The following is a 17,620-nucleotide window of genomic DNA, read 5'->3' as shown; positions in this document are numbered from 1 at the left end:
CTGTGCGTGTCACCAGTCCATCTCAGGGCCAACCCATATAGACAGACAACCATTCACACTCACAGCCACACCTACAGTCAATTTAGAGTATCAATCAGATCAGCCTCGTCCCCTCTTGATGTCTTTGGACTGTGGGAGGAAGCTGAAGTACCAGGAGAGAACCCACACAGGAACAGGGAGAACATGCAGACTCCACACAGAAAGATCCCATGCCCGAGCCAGGGCTCTAACCTGGAACCTTCTTGCTGTAACCCGACAGTGCTAACCACTGCACTACCATACTGCCCCTCAAACTTTATTCCATTTCTAGCATTTTTTTTTTTAATCCTTGAAAACAAGCACTATGATCAAACCAGTCCATACCTGGAGAGACTTGTTCAATACCATATACTGTGACTTCATTGGGTCAATCAATTGTTATTTATTGTTGTGTTTGGGTTTCTTCTGGGTTTTTTTTTTAATTGTTTATACTGATTATGGATCACCAATTTCTCTATGGGAATAATAAAGTGGCTGACTAACACCCAACCACAAGATTTATACTTTTCACTTTTCCTTAATCGTGTTACCTTACAAAAATGACTGCAATAAATGGATAACAAGGTGCATGAATGCAGTGTATGGTTTTTCAAAAAGTAATACCCTGTGAAAATACAGCACTGTGTACTTTACATCTGTCTACCGTTTCTCTGATTCACAAGAACTAACTGTTCAGACTGGTTACTTACTGCTGCAGGACCTTTACCACTGTGTCTTCCCCTGAAAGAGAAAATGGCATCATTGACATATTTTCTTTCGGCACTGATGTTCTTGCTAGCATGTGGGATAGTTTTTCGTGATAAAACAGAAAGATGTACATTCAGGAGGTAGGCCTGGGAAACAGAGCAACTCACAATTTTTTACCATCACAATACTTGCCCATGCTAGCAGCATTCAAAATACAGCAAATCATCAAGAAAAGATCTATTGCAAGATATCTGAGCTATGACAATTGCATAACTGGGGAAATGCCCCAACAAAAGGCAAGACATATTTATCTGTTGCATTTTTTATTACATAATTTTACAACATAGATTAAGCGTTGTGCCTCTTTAATACATGTCCACAAAGAAAGACAGGACAATCTGTTTATAACTGATGTTTTAATAAAGAAGTATCAATATTTGGCACCAGTGTGTCAGAATCATATTGTACGAGGAAGTATCATGATGTTGCTTCGTCGATATTTTATCCCACCATCCTTATCAGGAGGTGGTGATATAAATCTCTCATGGCTGTTATGCATTTTTGATGAGCATCCCAAGAAGCATCCTCACCATAAAAGAATGCAATTAATCCAGTTTTAGGTTCTGCATGAATTATTCAACTACAATATGGATTCTAAAATTTCCCAAAGCCCTTAAGATATTTTATTGCTAAGGAAAAGGTTGCAAGGGGCCGCAGGCCAACATTTTTTTTTCTGGTATGTCCAAAAAGCGCACCTTACTCAGTGGCTGGCACATGGCCAGGCACACACGCACACTTGATCCAATGTAGGCAATGCCTACTTCCAAGCGTTACGCACCATAGTGAGAGATATAGACACATCATTTCTTGATAAAAAATGAGAGCCATCCTTGTAATTACACAGAACATCAGCGCAAGGCCCCACTACATGAAACACTGTCCAAGTGACCAGTAATTTGAAGCTTGACGAAATGAACACAACCGAATTCCCTTACCAATGCAGCCATTGCATTGTCAGTATCTGTTAGATTAATCTTCAAACGATATGTACATTAATATCATACATCAAGGACATCATTATATAGGAGCAGCAATGTCAAGGTTGAAAGACCGTCGGTCTTAGAGTCCGCTTCTACCCCTCACCCCTGTATCCACACCCGCCCCTTTCTTGCCTGCGCCCACACGTTTTCTATCAATTCCTTAGGTATAAACCTTTGCAGCGACGATGCGCTAACGTACCACAATGCACATCAGTACAATTGAAGCAATGTTCTCGTATCGCAGTCTACTATGATGAGAAGTCTCCTGGCTGTGTCCCGTTAGCTGAAGCAGGTGCACAGCATAACAAGCATGAGCTGTCAAATGGCTAATTAGCTAAATTGACTCCAAGCCGATTGTAAACGGATATCTGCAACTTGGCAAGCAACTTCTCTTGAGCACACATGTGGGTAAATGGGCTAGACTGCCAAAACGTGGGAAAATACAGACTAGGTGTCATGCTTCAATTAGTATGCAAGTTAAAGAGGCAGCGATACGTACGAGTTGCAACATTATTGGGGCAAGCAGGCAGGCCTCGCTAGCTTAACTGCATAATGTTCGGCTAACGTTAGATGACCAACACGTCGCAAGGCCCAAATATCGTTCATAAATGCGTACTAGTTTTAGACCACTTGACAGGAATGTCATCTCTTAAAACTGACACAGCAGATAGCAACCATGCACCTGTCCTGGAAAAACAACATATTACACGTCGCTGCTCTGTTATTAAGCAAAGTGAACGATTTAATTTCACAGACCTGCCAAGATTCTGTCTCCCCCCACCGCTTCCTCCGGCACCGGAGGCGGCGGCACCAGCAGTGCTGCCACCGCCGGGCTTGCTGCGATTTCCACCGGCCTTCATTGACATGGTGATCCCATAAAAGACAGTGTGTTAAAACGACCAGCTTGACACCGCAATTCCCTAACGATGAGGCGGTGTATGTCTGTGTGACAGCTCGCTGCTGCTGCCACTTCAATGCTCTTGATAGCTAGCCGGCTAATGTCAATGTGCCTCTTGAGGAAGATGCTATGCTAAGAAGCTAGCTGGCTTGCTAGCTGAATTAGCAACCTGTACAATTCCTATTAAAACTGAAAAGGAATATTTAAAAAAAGACAACACGTGCCAACCGCTCTTCTGAATTAAAGACAGGTGTTACACCTCGTGTCTGTTTATGTAATTCTAAAGAAATAATTCAATAATCTCAAAATTGCGTTTACTGCTATCTCAGGCTCTTTCCGTTGCTAACATCGAAAAAGACCAAAACAGTCTGAAAGGGACAAAAAATAGCGGAGGGATATATGAAATGCGCACGGCAACCAACATCCAACCAAACCTTACGACTGTGTGTTCTTTTGCAAACATTGATCAACTGGAAAGGCATACGTAGGTATATTTGACATAGACAAAACGATATAGATAGATACTACTTTATTTCAAAACAGTACATATACAACATGGCACTATTTTCAGGAAGTATACGAGTCATCGGTGGCTGTGTTGTGGCATCCACGTGAGCCGGCGAACACTGCATACACAGATGCACAGAAGCTTCTAATAGGCCATTACATACTCTATGTGTGTTCATGTTGGCGACAGCTCCTACAAATCTGACTTTGTGTCTGACTCAATTTGTCATCCTGAAAACAAGGGGTCCAACATCCCTGGCGAATGGATAACAACTAAGGAGATGGGAACCTCCATCATAATAATGAGCACAGTTTTGCACAGTTCTCAGGAAAAGATGAATTCCCTTTATGCCATTTAAACTCCTTCACTGGATAGTGTACCAAAAGGATTTAAGTGGCAAGTGCATTTTGTGGTTTTATCTCAAAACTTTTCAAAACCTTTAGCTTACCAAAATTTTGTGTTCTTTGTGTCTCTGACAACTAACTCGTGTATTTTTTATTAAAACAATCAATGACTGAAAAAGCAGAGTTTGGATAGCCTAGTTTATGCAATATTTTCCTAACAGAATTATGTAGAGATTTCCTTTCCCCCTCCAGATTTTACTTTTTGTTTGAGTTAGTGGAACTAAAACTTTACGACGTACTGCCAGTATAGCAGCATATACCACAGGCTGGTCATTTTAATTAGGGCCTGAGCCTGAAGGTACTTCAGGCGAAGACCCTATTATGTTTTATATTCTGTTTGTACTGATAAATTCTAGGTGTTAATACACTAAAAAAAAAAATCCACATAAAAGTTGAATTAAATGAATAGCTGCTTTACTTACAAACACTATTCTTGAGGTTATGATTTCAGTAAAAGATATTTGCTGTTTGTCAGCATGTTGTCCAGATTGATGTTTGGTTGTTAGAGGTCCATTTGCTATTTCCAGTAATTTTAGATACTCAGAATTAAGCCTACTTGGGTCAGCATAATAAGGGTGGACTTTTGTCAGTAATAAGATGAATTTTCCTGTGCCTTTGACACGATATCATTTTGTATTATGCTTGACAATGAAATAGCAGGGTAATTAGAAAAGGGTAAAGTGGAGGGATAGGACCTTTCAATTTCTAGATTTTTATTAATTTTGTCCCCCCATTACACTCCACCATTTTTGAAATGAAGCCCAGGTGAAGGTTTTTTGTGGTAATGCAAATAGAAGTACATGAGGTGAAGTGTAACATACATTTTTTTCCTATTTTAAATATGATGGGATACAAATACAGTATAAACCCACTCCTAAACAAAAAATTTTAAAAATCAAGAGTCAAGGAAAATGTTCATCAATCACTTTGTAGGCTACTTACGCTTTAACCTGCAATTAATAAGGAAAGAACACACATTTATTTTCTATCCGATCTCAAGCATAACTTGCAAGCATATGTTCCTCAAAGACATCAGTTCATGCATTCATTCATTAATATGAGAACTATATCAAAAACCCACAGTTTTCTTCATGCCAGAGATTTCACAAGCTATGATGGATATGAAATGGAACTAATTATTGTGTAGATGTTTGTCTCCCTCGTGTGGACATTGGAAATGTTATTAATAGAGGTCTAAAATGTCATTACCGTCTACAGAATTCGCCATGTTATCAAATAATTTAGCAATCCCTTCCTTCATTAAAACAAATCAGTGTAAATGGGAGAGTAGATTAGTTGCTGTTGTTTTGTTTTTTTTAATTTCAGGACGGTGTGCCGAGAAACTTAAAGAAATTCCTTTACATTTATTTTAACCATTGAATCCACTTTGAGAAGTTGGACCTTAAAAGGACCCATTCATCCCAGTTCTGGTCAGCCAACCATATATCCCTGAGTATCAAAAGGAAAAAAATACTTTCAAGTAAAAAGAAATGTAACGAAACAACAACAACAAAAAACAGAGGGAATAAAAAACAGTGTATATTACCTTGCGTTCATATTTTGCAAAACGTGTCACTAATTTTAATCAGGCGATCGATACGAACCGCTAATGCGTAGAGCCGACTCGGGTTGTGTATCTTCTCCCTGACAGGATGCTATGGGATTAGCAAAACAGATGCGTGTGTCTCTTTGGTTACCACTGAAAACATCTTCATATAACCATATCCACCACCGCGATATTGTTATTCTCCCAGGCGTGTACCTGTATTTATAATACTGCATTGCGAAAGGATGTTAATAGAATTTGCGGTTGGTATAGGGAGCAAACGTAACTTGCTACCTGAACTAGCCCGGTAGCGCGTTAGTGAACTCGGCCTGACGACATAATAGCCTGCTCTGCGTTTCAACTTTTAGGTACACGGTGTGCTTATTGTCTCAGACCGTCGATTCGGTTGACACTGAATGTACTAACATAACCGGTGATTTTCGGGTAAAGTCTCGTTTTTACGTTATTTTCTTAGCTGGCTTCATCGTGGAACATTGGCCAGTGGCATCAGCTTACTTGTTAGCAAACAAGCTAGCAAAAGCAGTCGTCAAGGGTCTTCGCAACGTTAGCAGCCCTCGTTGCCCAGACTAAAAATACACACATCTCGTCCCTTGCTCAGTGCCCCTCCAAAGTGGTGGGCTAGTCTAAATCGCACTTTTTGTCTCTGGTCACCTTGATCTGAGTTTGGCACTCTACATGGTCACTACGTTGAATTCAAGACGACTGGAAGAGCGAGTCGAACCCCGAGGTTGTGAGCCGAGTTGGGCTGAAACTACGTTATATCGTACCGGCTGGGTAGCTTCTGGACTCCAACTGAGTAGATCTCGGCTCGGGTTGGTCGGCGGTCGAATATTACTTTGTCCCAATGGCTTTGTTCTCCCATTAGTAGTAATATAACAAGCCCTGGTCCAACCCAGGGTGACGAGACCGAAACTTTTTAAAGGTCAAGGTAAACGCTTTGTTTCCACTGTCAACCGTCTGAGGCAAATTGTCCAGGGCGGATCATCATGTCGGAGGATAACAACGCAGACAACTTCATCAAGGTAACTTAACAGATAATAATGATCAGCTCCTGCGTTTGTAGGTTTGTAGTTTACATGTGAGGTTTGAGGTTGCCGAAGAAATGCAGTAATGTTACCATTTCATGATGTCTAGATTGAGGAATTGTGACGGAGTGACATTAAAGTTTAGGTTTACATTCTGTCATTTCATATTCAGCTCATTGTCCTCAAATATTAAATGTTAAAATGATTTTAATTGCCAGTTTCATACTGAAACATTTTTTTGGTAAAGTAAATTTATGACTTATGCTATGGGACATTCATTTCGGTCTGTTTCTCCAACTTGGAGCTTATATCTCAATTATACAAGTCATCTTTTGATATCCAAATATGTTGTCAACAGCTTAAAATGAGAATAGATGTAATTATGAAGAAAAGTTTTAGAATCTATGGTCTTTATAGCTTATATTATGGAGCAGGATCAAGGATTACTTTGATCATATAGAGCCCAGTCACCCTCCACATGGTCAATAAGCAGCAACAGTTCCATGCACCCTGGCTCTGGGAATCCTTCCTGACCAGCTCCCATCAATGTGTCAGTGGCCTGGCATGTATGTCTGCTGTAAAATGTCATCTCAAGTGGCCCAGGCCCCTGAGCTGTTGAGGCTGATTAACCAAAAATGTCTGTTCTGTGCACTCATATTCTTTTTCTTTTTTCTTAAATTTATTTTTGTGTGTATTCATATGAAATAGGAGCACTAAAGACTGAGTGCTCATAAACAAGCAGATGTCAGAAAATCTACAGTTTTAGAGGGCAATTGGTGTTGTGAGGGGCTTGTCGATTGCTGCAACTGTGTATGCTAATTTTTTTTTTTTTAATTAGCTGCTGTAGAAGTGGGGTCCAGCATGTCAAATTCACTGTCAATGCCCTCCATTTGTGTGTCACAACACTGTTCCAGGATTGGATTGTCTTCTGCATCCGTGTTACTGCCTAAGATCAGCTACTTGAACAGTTGATGAAGTGTGATGTATAACTAGAGAATCTCTGTATAGTTTCTGTCAGGGAGAAGTTGGCTTATGAGCCTTTTGTCCTCACACAGGCTTTGCCCTGACTACTGTCTAGACATGGGCTAAAGCAAATATTTGATGAACTCTTACATGTTGGAGATTTACTCTCCTGTCCAATTTTCACCTCTATTGTGCAGATGTGCGACACACTGCTAAGTGCTTTGCTGATGTGAGTGGTCGGTGATGCTAGTGGAATTGTGAATTGGTGTGATATGTCATTGATATTGGACATTATCCAAAGAAACACGTTGGCAGTTTGATATCGGGATGCGTTTTTGTGTTTTTATTGTGCACTTTCTCTGTCAACTAATTTTTGGTGTGACTGTGCTTAGCATCCTGCCGCGAGGTTGGGCACACAGTTTTTGTGTTCTTTGTGTTCTGTTCTCAGTTGCCGTACTATTCATCAGACAGTATTGAGCATCTGTGAGATGGTCAGCATGTTCCTGTCCCCTGTCTCTTATCTCTTATCTGGAATGAGATGACATTCTCCAAGCCTCCATCAACAATCTTAGTCATTGTATAAGCACTGATCCACTGTCTCCCACTAACTGTTGCTGGTCGTACGATATGCATTTTTGGGTGAACTTTCCTGCATTTTTTTGTATACTCTTGATTTCACATATGTGCACGAATTGGTTACGATTCTTTAAATTCAATTTGATGAAAAAAAAAAAAGTTTCTTAATGTTATCCTACATGAGATTATTCTGTGTATTTGTATTTTTGAGCATCCAGTTATTTTTGGCACAATATCTCAATATCTCTATCACAGGAGACATCCATCCTAGATGAGTACAACATAAACTGGACCCAGAAGCTGGGAGCCGGCATCAGTGGACCTGTCAGGTAAGAGCAGCTTCTTCTTCATGGTCTTTTTTCACGTCTCTTCACAATATCTGTCAGGATGATTTAAATCTGTCTGTACTATATACTGTAGCTTAAATATCACCAGTGGGAATTTACATACAATTACAGCTGCGATCAATGTGACCAATGATCTTTGTGCATGTCGTGGTGCTCCTACGGAGCAGGCTGCTGCGTTTTGTAAATCAAACCTAAGAATTTTAAGGCGACTCATATAAAGCGTTGCAGAGTTATTCCCTGCTCATGTTTGACATGGCGTCAAGCGGCTGACATAACGACCTTGTTTGACACATTAAATATACCTTCAGAAGTTAGTGTCAGACATACATACAAGCTGCGGAGAAGAGTGTGATTTTAGTTAACAGCAACACTCACTCTGTATTACTGACAAATAAATAAGAGAGAAATAACATCCTTATTTTATTGAACTTTTTTCCTCATGTTCTACAATCCACCATACACATTGGCAGTTGTGAAAGTCTAAATAGTATCACTGTGCATTGCACAGCAAGATGGCTCAACATATGTTGATACCAAACAGTTTTTGCAATGTGCGATTTCCTCTGCAAGTCTAACTAGATACCAGCTGTTAGAAATCAGCTGTGTCTTCCGCTAATCTTGAACCTTCTGCTTCTCTAAATGGTTGTTAGTCGGCTTCAGAAGAGAACAACCTTATTTAAAGTGTGTAGCGTTGGCCTCAAGACCTAACACTCAAGTCTCCCGTCCTTCATTTAGCCGTACTCATAAACTATGATTCATGCTGAGCTGTCTCTTTTCGAGCACCTCTTACTCACTCCACCTGTTGTTTTGCTGTTTTTGTACTTCACTCTAATTCATGATGTCTTTTACCTAAAAGGACTGCTGTTCTGACTCTATCATTCACCTCACTCACCCTTCTCTGCCTCATAGCGCATTCATGTTACTTCACCAGCCCCCATCCGTCTAACTCTGTGATTCATTAGGTAGGTAGGTATTGCTTTCCAGTTAGTGAACTTTGGCCGAACCAGAATGTTTTCTTGCCGTAACACTTTAATAGTGTAATCTGAGTTTAAGGGCCAGTGGCGGGTGGTTAAAGTGAGTATGGAGGTTCTTGCTGTTTAGAGGAGGAGGAATAGAGTTAGCAGGCTTCTATGAAAGTGGAGTGGATGTGTACGTCCATTTATTATATGTCAGCTATGTGACAACCAAACATACATGCGTTTTCTGTGAATGGTTTTCTATTGATAAAAAGATTCAGGCATGCTTCCCATAACAAACTGACGTTGACAAAATAAACCGGGCTGCTGTCTTGGCTCTGTGTATATTTTAGCGTTGGCTATGGACTGAGCTCCACAGAACACCCGTCTAGTTGATCTTCCATCTCATTTGTACAAGCTGCTGTGACACCTTAAGGCTACACCATTATTGTTAAAATGTGAATCAGAATTTATTCTCCTGAAGAATTGAGATCAGCATTCTCTTACATGATTCTTGTTTGTCTTTGTCATTTATTGCGCTCTTAAAAAAGCGCGACTGAGATGCTTGATGTTTACAACAGATCGTATAACATTTGTTAAAGTTGCTTTATTTTTTATGGTGGGGGAGTAGGATGGAGGGAATTTTTATCGTTTTTGATGGAGATTACTTTTTTTTTTAACAATTAATTGTACAGCGCTAACCTGGATTTTCTGTTTGGAACTAGTAAAGTCTTTTCTTAAACAATGATGGATAATACAGCTAGAATATTTGTATCCAATGTCACGGCACAGCCATAAAAGCTCCCTTGATTCATTTAGTGTCAACATCATTTCATGATGGCAAGTCAGAGCTGTTGAATTGTGTGACTGGCCGACAGCCTAGAAAGGATAATTAAAGCAGACTTTACATCTATTATGGGGGAACAGTGCATGACAGCGTATGTTGAGAACACACTGACATTGGCATATCCTCTCTGATGCCTGTTTTAGCCCTTGAGCAGCTATCGACTCCGTCTGGCACCTAAACATGTATGTAAGGAATGGTTTATTCCAAGTGACATGAACATACTTAAAACTACAAAACAACAGATGAGATTTTTACAACAGACAGACCGTTTTTAATACGGAATGTTAGCCAGTCTTGTTTTGGTTGAACTGAGTGCTTCTCTGGTTTTAATTGTCTTTTTATATCGTCTTTTTAACCATGTGTTTTTACTGTCTGTTTCTACGGTGGTGTTTATTTTGTGTGGGGAGCCAAAGTCAAAAATCCACCTCAATGGACAATAAAGTTCTATTCTATTCTATTGACAATGTTTCTTAATCATACAGATAAGACGACGTATATGAATGAATTTGAAATGTGGATGAGCTTAGCTTCAGTATCAAACAAAGCAACTCTTGGATAACAGAAACATCTAGAAGCAAGGGAACCAGAAGGATTGCCCATGTCGATTATTACATGGGTTACCATGTTTACTGTGAGGAATTGCCTCCTGTTTTCATTTTCATTTTCTTTCCCCTTGTCTAGAGTTTGTGTGAAGAAGTCAACTCAGGAACGCCTGGCCCTGAAGATCCTCATTGATCGGCCCAAAGCCAGAAATGAGGTTAGAGAGAACAGTGCTGGGGTTTTGATTAATGGCCATTGTTTCTTGTCTTTGACAGTATCATTGTGCATTGTCCTGTTTTCCGGCCAGTAATTAATCCCTGTTTGTCTTTCCTTGTCAATCTTGTGCCTCTGTTTGTTTGGATGGGCTTATTTGTCTGTCACATTGTCTTCCTGTCGTGGTGAACGCTGTGTCTAGCAGCTTCTCCGTGTCATTAGCAGTCTTCTGTCTTGATCATAAAGTTTATACTGCCATGAAGCAGCAAAACATGCAGGTAAAAAAAAAAACCCAACTCTCATGACCCAGCTGTGAAAGCTGTCAGACGGTACACTCACAGATTATAACTAATGAAGTGTGTTTTCAACTTCTCTTCGTTTGCCAATGTAAGATTTATTTATAAAGGTAACATCTGCCTCCCGGCACCAACACCGACTTGAAGTTTTATTACAACTTTTGTCATTGCAAACGGCTGTTAGGCAGCTGGGAGAATTTGATTTGTTCCTGCCAAAGATTGCATGTTGTACTCTGTTGTTTCACACGTGTTTTTTGACTGCAGTGTTGAATTCTCTACCATGCAGGTGCGACTCCATATGATGTGTGCCAACCACCCAAACATTGTGCAAATCCTGGAGGTCTACGCCAACAGTGTACAGTTCCCACATGAATCCAGCCCGAGGTGAAGATTTCTGTGTGGGAATGACTTTTGTGTGTCATCTTGATGGTGCACCATCCATCTCGTCGCTGTCACTGTTTTCTGTGATTATTCATGCTGTCTTTTTGCAGAGCGAGGCTCCTGATCGTCATGGAGATGATGGAGGGTGGCGAACTGTTCCACAGAATCAGTCAGCACCGGCACTTTACTGAGAAGATGGCCAGCCAGGTCACTAAACAGGTGGGTGATTATCAAACACACTTATCATCATCATGTTGCGCATCAACTATCTACAAGTTTGTCTGTGTTAAATGTTCTCTGGCTGTGAGTAACAGCATCTCATTAGTTTGGATGACAGACACATGGTGGAATAAAACCCAGCACAGCAGCTCCAATGAGGGCTGTCCACATGTTACATTGTCCTCATTATGGCGTCTCTCTCTCTGTGTCTCTCTCCTTGTGTAGATCAGTCAAGCCTTGGAACACTGTCACTCCCTAAATATTGCACATCGTGACCTGAAGCCAGAGAACCTGCTCTTCAAGGACAACTCTCTGGTAATAAGCAGAACAAATAATGCAATTTAAGTGTGTGTACATATCTGCACTTGTTCTAGACATTAAAATCCCTCCTTTCTCTTGCAGCACCTTCAGTTATGTCTCTGAATACTGAACACCTTCTTTTTTTAAGGCAGCCTCGGCAGCACAAGTACCTAGATTGGTACTAATTAAAGTGTTTTATGCGCGTTAATATGTTTCTATGCTCGCTCTTTATTCACATTTGTCTTTTCCTCAGGATGCCCCCGTGAAGCTGTGTGATTTTGGCTTTGCCAAAATTGATCAAGGAGACTTGATGACCCCTCAGTTCACTCCCTACTACGTAGCACCTCAGGTAAAAGGAAAACACATATTTTTAATGGCTTAGGATCCTCATATGCTGAACGACCACACATCGAAATACACATGCTTCTCTCTTTTTATGTTCAGGTACTTGAGGCTCAAAGAAGACACCAGAAAGAAAAGTCTGGAATTATACCTACCTCACCCACTCCCTATACCTATAACAAAGTGAGACCTAGACCTGGTGTATCCATGCTCACTGTGGCTTTCATCACTCTGTAGACAGCAGGCCTTGTTCCTCTACTTTGATACAATTACGAGTCCTATTTAGATAATTGTCTTTCCTCTGCTCTTCCTCCAGAGCTGTGACTTGTGGTCTCTTGGTGTGATCATCTATGTAATGCTTTGTGGCTATCCACCGTTCTACTCGAAGCACCACAGTCGCACCATTCCGAAAGACATGAGGAAAAAGATAATGATGGGAAGCTTTGAGTTTCCTGAAGATGAGTGGAGTCAGATCTCTGAGATGGCAAAGGACATTGTTCGCAAGTAAGTTTATTTCACTTTTTTTATATAATTCTTGATAGGTTTCTCTTTGTGGATTCTAAAACTGTTTTTGACCTGCTTGACCCAGTTTTTCTCCCCTGCACTCTCAATTTGGTTCATTACATCCATTTGTCACGCTCTCATTCTTCTTCTGTCTCTGGTACCTCTGTTCCTTGTCTGTTTCCTGCAGGCTGCTTAAGGTGAAGCCAGAGGAAAGGCTCACCATTGAGGGAGTGTTGGCTCACCCATGGCTCAACTGCACTGAGGCCCTGGACAATGTGCTGCCCTCTGCACAGATGATGATGGACAAGGTGTGTGAGAGTCACGGGACCAACATTTTCCATTTAGAGTTACTGGTACAATAATTTTTGTACTGGTTGAGGTGGCCAGTAGAGGTAGCTGTTTCAATTGGGAGGTATAATGGATTATAACCTCAATGTCCGTCTCCTCCCACCGGCCCCCAGGCGGTTGTCGCAGGTATCCAGCAGGCCCATGCAGAGCAGTTGGCCAACATGAGGATTCAGGATTTGAACGTCAGCCTGAAGCCTCTAAACTCCGTCAACAATCCAATCCTCAGGAAGCGGAAACTGCTTGGGTATTATTCCTGCGTTTGATTGCAGGTCTATTTGATCTGTCCCATTCTTGTGTTTGAGAATGTGACAGAAATGTCAGCAGAACAGTAGCTCCGTTTAGGCCACAGACAATGACATCATCCATCAGCTCAACACTATTAGTGATGTGAATGATGTGAAATGTGCTTGTGTCCATGTCCCAGCCCCAAGCCCAGTGATAGTTTCTTCATTCATGACCCGGAGAACGGAGGAGAGGACTCCAACGTAGCGCTGGAAAAATTACGAGATGTCATTGCACAATGTATACTACCACAAGCCGGTCAGTAAACCCCACTTTGGGATGAGTGAAAAACAAATTACCAGCATTGCTCCGAAGAAGAGAATACTGCAAAAACTACACCCTGACTTGATATACTGTTGCATAACAGCATAAACTGGGAGAATTTGTTGCAGTCTGACAGCAAGGACAAGGCAAAAACATCTTTGTTACGTTGGCTCAGACACTGAGGAATCTGTCTGAAACAAAGTTCCATTCATGTTTGTCATTGAAGATAGACAATGTTTTAATCAGGTATAGACTGTAGAAGGCGTGTTCATGCTATTCTTTTGTGAAACCAAATTGCTTTGAGACAGAGAGAACGCAACTTTTAATTCCCATTGTTGTATTTGTTCAGGAGAGAATGAGGACGAGAAGCTGAACGTGGTGATGTATGAAGCCTGGAGGTTCAACAGGGACTGTAAACTGCTGCGAGACGGCCTGCAGGGGCTCAGCTGGGATGGTCAGTCCCTTGATCATTTCATCCTGTTTGTATCTCACAGCGTCACATCTCCTGACAGCAAGAGAGAAACATCACTCGTTGATGAAGTTGAAACCCACGTAGGGTTTCAGTTGTCCTCCCAACATCGATTTGTAGTTCATCAAATAACCACTCCACATGTTTCTTCTGCCATATTAGTCCTTTAGCTGCAGTGACTCCACTCATCTGCTGGCCTCAAGCTGGCCTCAAGCTGCATGTGCCTGATAAAATATATTTAGGGACAGTTTTAAGTTGCAACACTGTGCATTTTGCGTTGTAGCTTTAACCGGAGTTAAACTGATCCTGGAACGGCATCAACTTCTTTATCAAATCATTAAATTCTCTATCTGACGTGTTCCAACCTCTCAAATGTCAGGATTTGGAGAGGATTTTAAATACCTGAACAAGTGATCGTCAAGTGGAAGTTTAGAATTAGATACGTAATCAGAACTTCTTTGGTGACGGTCCACGACGCAGCACCTCAAACTAACAAAACAAAAACCATACATGTGTTGATGACCATAAGAGTGACTGCTACCACTAATCACGGCCAAAGAGAGGATGAGGAAGATTACGTCTGGACAAACTAAGATCCCAAACCTGATCTGTTCGATGAATAATAAGTATGCTAACGCTTCCCATTGACTACCATGTATTGTGCTGAGCAGACAGCCGGCAGGTCCCTGTGGGCCTCAGCTCCGTCATGCGCACGCAGAGGTGAGGAGGGTATCATTCTTTTTGTCTGGCTCTGGCAAAGATGGCAGAGAAGCATAAATACCAAAAAGTGTTTTTTTTTTTTCTTTAAAAGCATTCTCTTACTCCTGTATTTTTAAATTTGGGTGTTCATCTATATAAATATATTTTTGTTGTTGCAGGAAGAGCCTTCTCTGATAAAGTGGACCGGTTGAAGTTGGCTGAAATAGTGAAACAGGCCATTGAAGAGAAGACGAACCTCCAAGAATCTCATTAGCAAACGCTGTCTTTCTATATTCGTTTTATATTGTTTATTAAGACCCTTTTTAAACCATATCTGTAAAGAGGCTTTTTATGTAAATTGATGCTCTGATTTATTTTTTTTTTCGTTAATTCACTTGCAAGACCTGTTGTACAGCTGTAGATAGATTTCAAAGAGGACTCGTTGGTACTATAGTTTTTTTTTGTTTGTTTTTTTTTAAACGGACATTTGCAAAGAACATGGAAAAAAAACTATATTTTCATTTTTTTTTCAAAAAAAAAAAGATAATAGATGAGAAAAAAAATCTGTGAAAAACTATTTTTTGGGAGGGAATTTTTATTAGCTGCTTGTCCAAGATGTCACGTTTTATCCCAATTATTTAATTTTTCTCCATTTTCTTTTAACCATCCAAAGCATTTTATTTATTTAAAGAGTATCATTATTTTATACCTTTTTGTAGCCTGTTAGAGAGCTCTGAAGTTGAGAGCAGTCTGTGTTTGTTCTTCCATACAGTCTCAAGTTTCAGACTGACCTAAACCTGAACTTTAACTTAACTTGAAATCAACCTTTCTGAACCTGATCTTGAAAAGGACAGAAACGGAGCCCCAGATTAATTTTGTCTCATCGTCTGTCATAAAGCTTACTAGGGAAGCATTAAAAGAGACACCCGAGAGACAGAACCCTACGACTGATTTTTCTGTCTAGTCAGTGTGGATCCGGTCATTTTGAAATGCATCTTTCTTTTATGGTCTTTGATTCTGAGCTTTCGTCTGTTGAGATTTTCTTTGCACACTTAGTTTGCTTCTACTTTGAAAGCTTAAAAGAAAAAAATAATAAAAGCTTTAGTGGATCTGCAGTTAATTTTTGTCATTTCCATAACTTTTGACAAGATGCATGTCAAACAAATGAATTCATTTTTATGAAATACATCTGACCAGAAAAAGTCTCAAATCATGTAAAATATAACATTGCCTTAGTATGTTTACTAATTCCTGAGATGATCCTGAAAGGCCTTAAATTCATTTAAATAGTTAATTTGTAAAATATAGGCAATCTGAGCTGTAATTTAGAAGACAAATCTGTTAATATTTTAATCATTTGAAAGTGTTTTTTTTTGTTGTTTTGTTTTGTTTTGTTTGTTTGTTTTTTTTGCTTCTTGAGCCAAAAGAAACACTAAGCCACGAATCAGTTCAACGTCTGTCAGACATCCAGGTCAGTTAAGATTTCAGTCTCATCCAACCTGCTGTCCTACTGAATGTGCAATAACGTCATCATCATCAATCATAGAGCTTGATGGTATATCAGTGTCAGTATTACCGTCTAACACACCTCTCCTACTTCATTTCAATTCATTGAGTCAGAGAGTGGTGTGAATACCAACAACCTGCCCTCCTCTTGTCCTTAGATTCCTAGCACGCCACAGATCTACTGAACCATTTTGTTGTCATATCTGATATTTTTTCTTTTTGTCTGAACGATGGGGCTCCCGTTCAGGTGTTCGAACGTCAAGTTGAGCCGACTAAACAGTGCATGTGCTCTCCTTCAGTGCTTGATTCTTTCTTATTCCTGTATTTTCTTAATTTATATATAAAAAAATATCCTCTGACATTTATGAAAGTCACCTTTGATGAGGTGTTTTTATGGAAGAATTCCTGTATTTCCATGTATTTTGTACCCAAATGTAAAGGTATTTCTACTCAAAAACTTTCATTGTCATACTCTGAAAAATTCATGGACTCAAAGTATAAATAAGGTTTTTGTTGTTGTTGCTCGTGAGAGGTTGATTGTTTGGATGCATGAGAAATGTTTCAGCTGTTTTTATTCCCCACCTTCGTGAGGAAAAAAAATGCAAGCCTTCCTTTGTATACCTATTTTTCAATCATTATTTAGGATTTAACTAAAATATATTTTAAGGAGAACATCAGTACAAACATGATTCTGAGAGGTTATTCAGGGTTTCTGTCTTTGTAAAAAATGTAAGAAACCTTGATTCCTTAAAGCCCCGTTAAAAATCCAATCAAAAACCAACAGGCCTTATTGCATGGCCAAGTTTTACAAGCAGACGTGCCTTGTTAATACTGCTCTTATGTGTAAAAAAAGAAAAAGGGGAAACTCAGAATCTTCGCAAGTATTGACTAGTGTGTCTGAATTTCTGTTCAAACTATCATTCCACACTTATGTGTCTTTTTTGGTGGAATTATTTCAGCATATTCTGGGAAACATTAGATTTCTCTGTTTTAAGATTAGCCCAAACACTATACACAGCTTTAAAGGATATAATTTTGGTGCCCAAAGCATCAAAAAGTTGTGCAGAGTCAGCAAAGCCTCTCACTTGACCTTTTGTTGACTGCATGTGTGATGGTATGTAATTTGTGTGTGTGTGTGTGTGTGTGTGTGTGTGTGTGTGTGTGTGTGTGTGTGAGCTGAAGCAAAGCTTGTCTTGCTTGTGTTTCTGGAGGCCTAAATATGAATCAGAGCTTCTTCCATAGACCTCTTCCCCAACACTGAACAGAATAGAGAACATTACTATTGAAGGGCAGTGTATTTTTACTCATTTTGTACTGTAAAGTCAAGGTATCTGTCTTGATATGGATACTCTTTTTATTAAAAAAAAAAAAAAAAAACCCCAAGAGGAACATATATATAT

At 40.0% G+C, this 17,620-nt stretch overlaps 2 protein-coding genes across 16 annotated transcripts in view; one reads left to right on the top strand and one right to left on the bottom strand.

The window, feature by feature from the left end:
* Positions 1-6,064, bottom strand: part of atxn2 (ataxin 2) — a 24,459-nt gene extending 18,395 nt beyond the window's left edge. For 12 of the 15 annotated variants that reach the window (XM_086206454.1, XM_086206455.1, XM_086206461.1 and 9 more), the window contains exons 1-2: positions 2,523-3,025; positions 729-759 (exon numbers count right to left, since the gene is read on the bottom strand). In XM_086206454.1, the coding sequence (XP_086062580.1) occupies positions 729-759; positions 2,523-2,632 (141 nt within the window). In that variant the 5' untranslated portion in view covers positions 2,633-3,025. Of the gene's footprint in view, positions 1-728; positions 760-1,965; positions 2,404-2,522; positions 3,026-5,910 lie in introns of those variants that run through there. The other 3 variants (XM_086206464.1, XM_086206457.1, XM_086206465.1) reach the window with 2 other exon arrangements.
* Positions 5,201-17,620, top strand: mapkapk5 (MAPK activated protein kinase 5). The gene is made up of 14 exons (XM_086206469.1): positions 5,201-6,165; positions 7,963-8,036; positions 10,539-10,614; positions 11,193-11,290; positions 11,398-11,506; positions 11,732-11,821; positions 12,060-12,155; positions 12,251-12,331; positions 12,465-12,652; positions 12,840-12,960; positions 13,114-13,244; positions 13,425-13,540; positions 13,896-14,000; positions 14,894-17,620. Exons 1-14 carry the CDS (start codon positions 6,130-6,132, stop codon positions 14,986-14,988), a joined length of 1,416 nt encoding a protein of 471 aa, XP_086062595.1. The 5' UTR covers positions 5,201-6,129; the 3' UTR covers positions 14,989-17,620.

This window comes from Aulostomus chinensis, chromosome 6, assembly GCF_037954235.1.
Source record: "Aulostomus chinensis isolate RoL2024-O1b breed Wild chromosome 6, RoL_Achi_v1.0, whole genome shotgun sequence".
Lineage (NCBI taxonomy): Eukaryota > Metazoa > Chordata > Actinopteri > Syngnathiformes > Aulostomidae > Aulostomus > Aulostomus chinensis.
The sequence above is the reverse complement of the archived record's forward strand: the minus strand, read 5'-3'. Positions and strand labels throughout refer to the sequence as shown.

Excerpts from the sequence above, each read along its gene's own strand:
- mapkapk5 (XM_086206469.1), top strand. The coding sequence starts at position 6,130 with ATGTCGGAGGATAACAACGCAGACAACTTCATCAAG. Across the intron at positions 8,037-10,538 it reads GGCATCAGTGGACCTGTCAG|AGTTTGTGTGAAGAAGTCAA; the intron begins GTAAGAGCAGCT and ends CCCCTTGTCTAG. Across the intron at positions 11,822-12,059 it reads TCTTCAAGGACAACTCTCTG|GATGCCCCCGTGAAGCTGTG; the intron begins GTAATAAGCAGA and ends TCTTTTCCTCAG.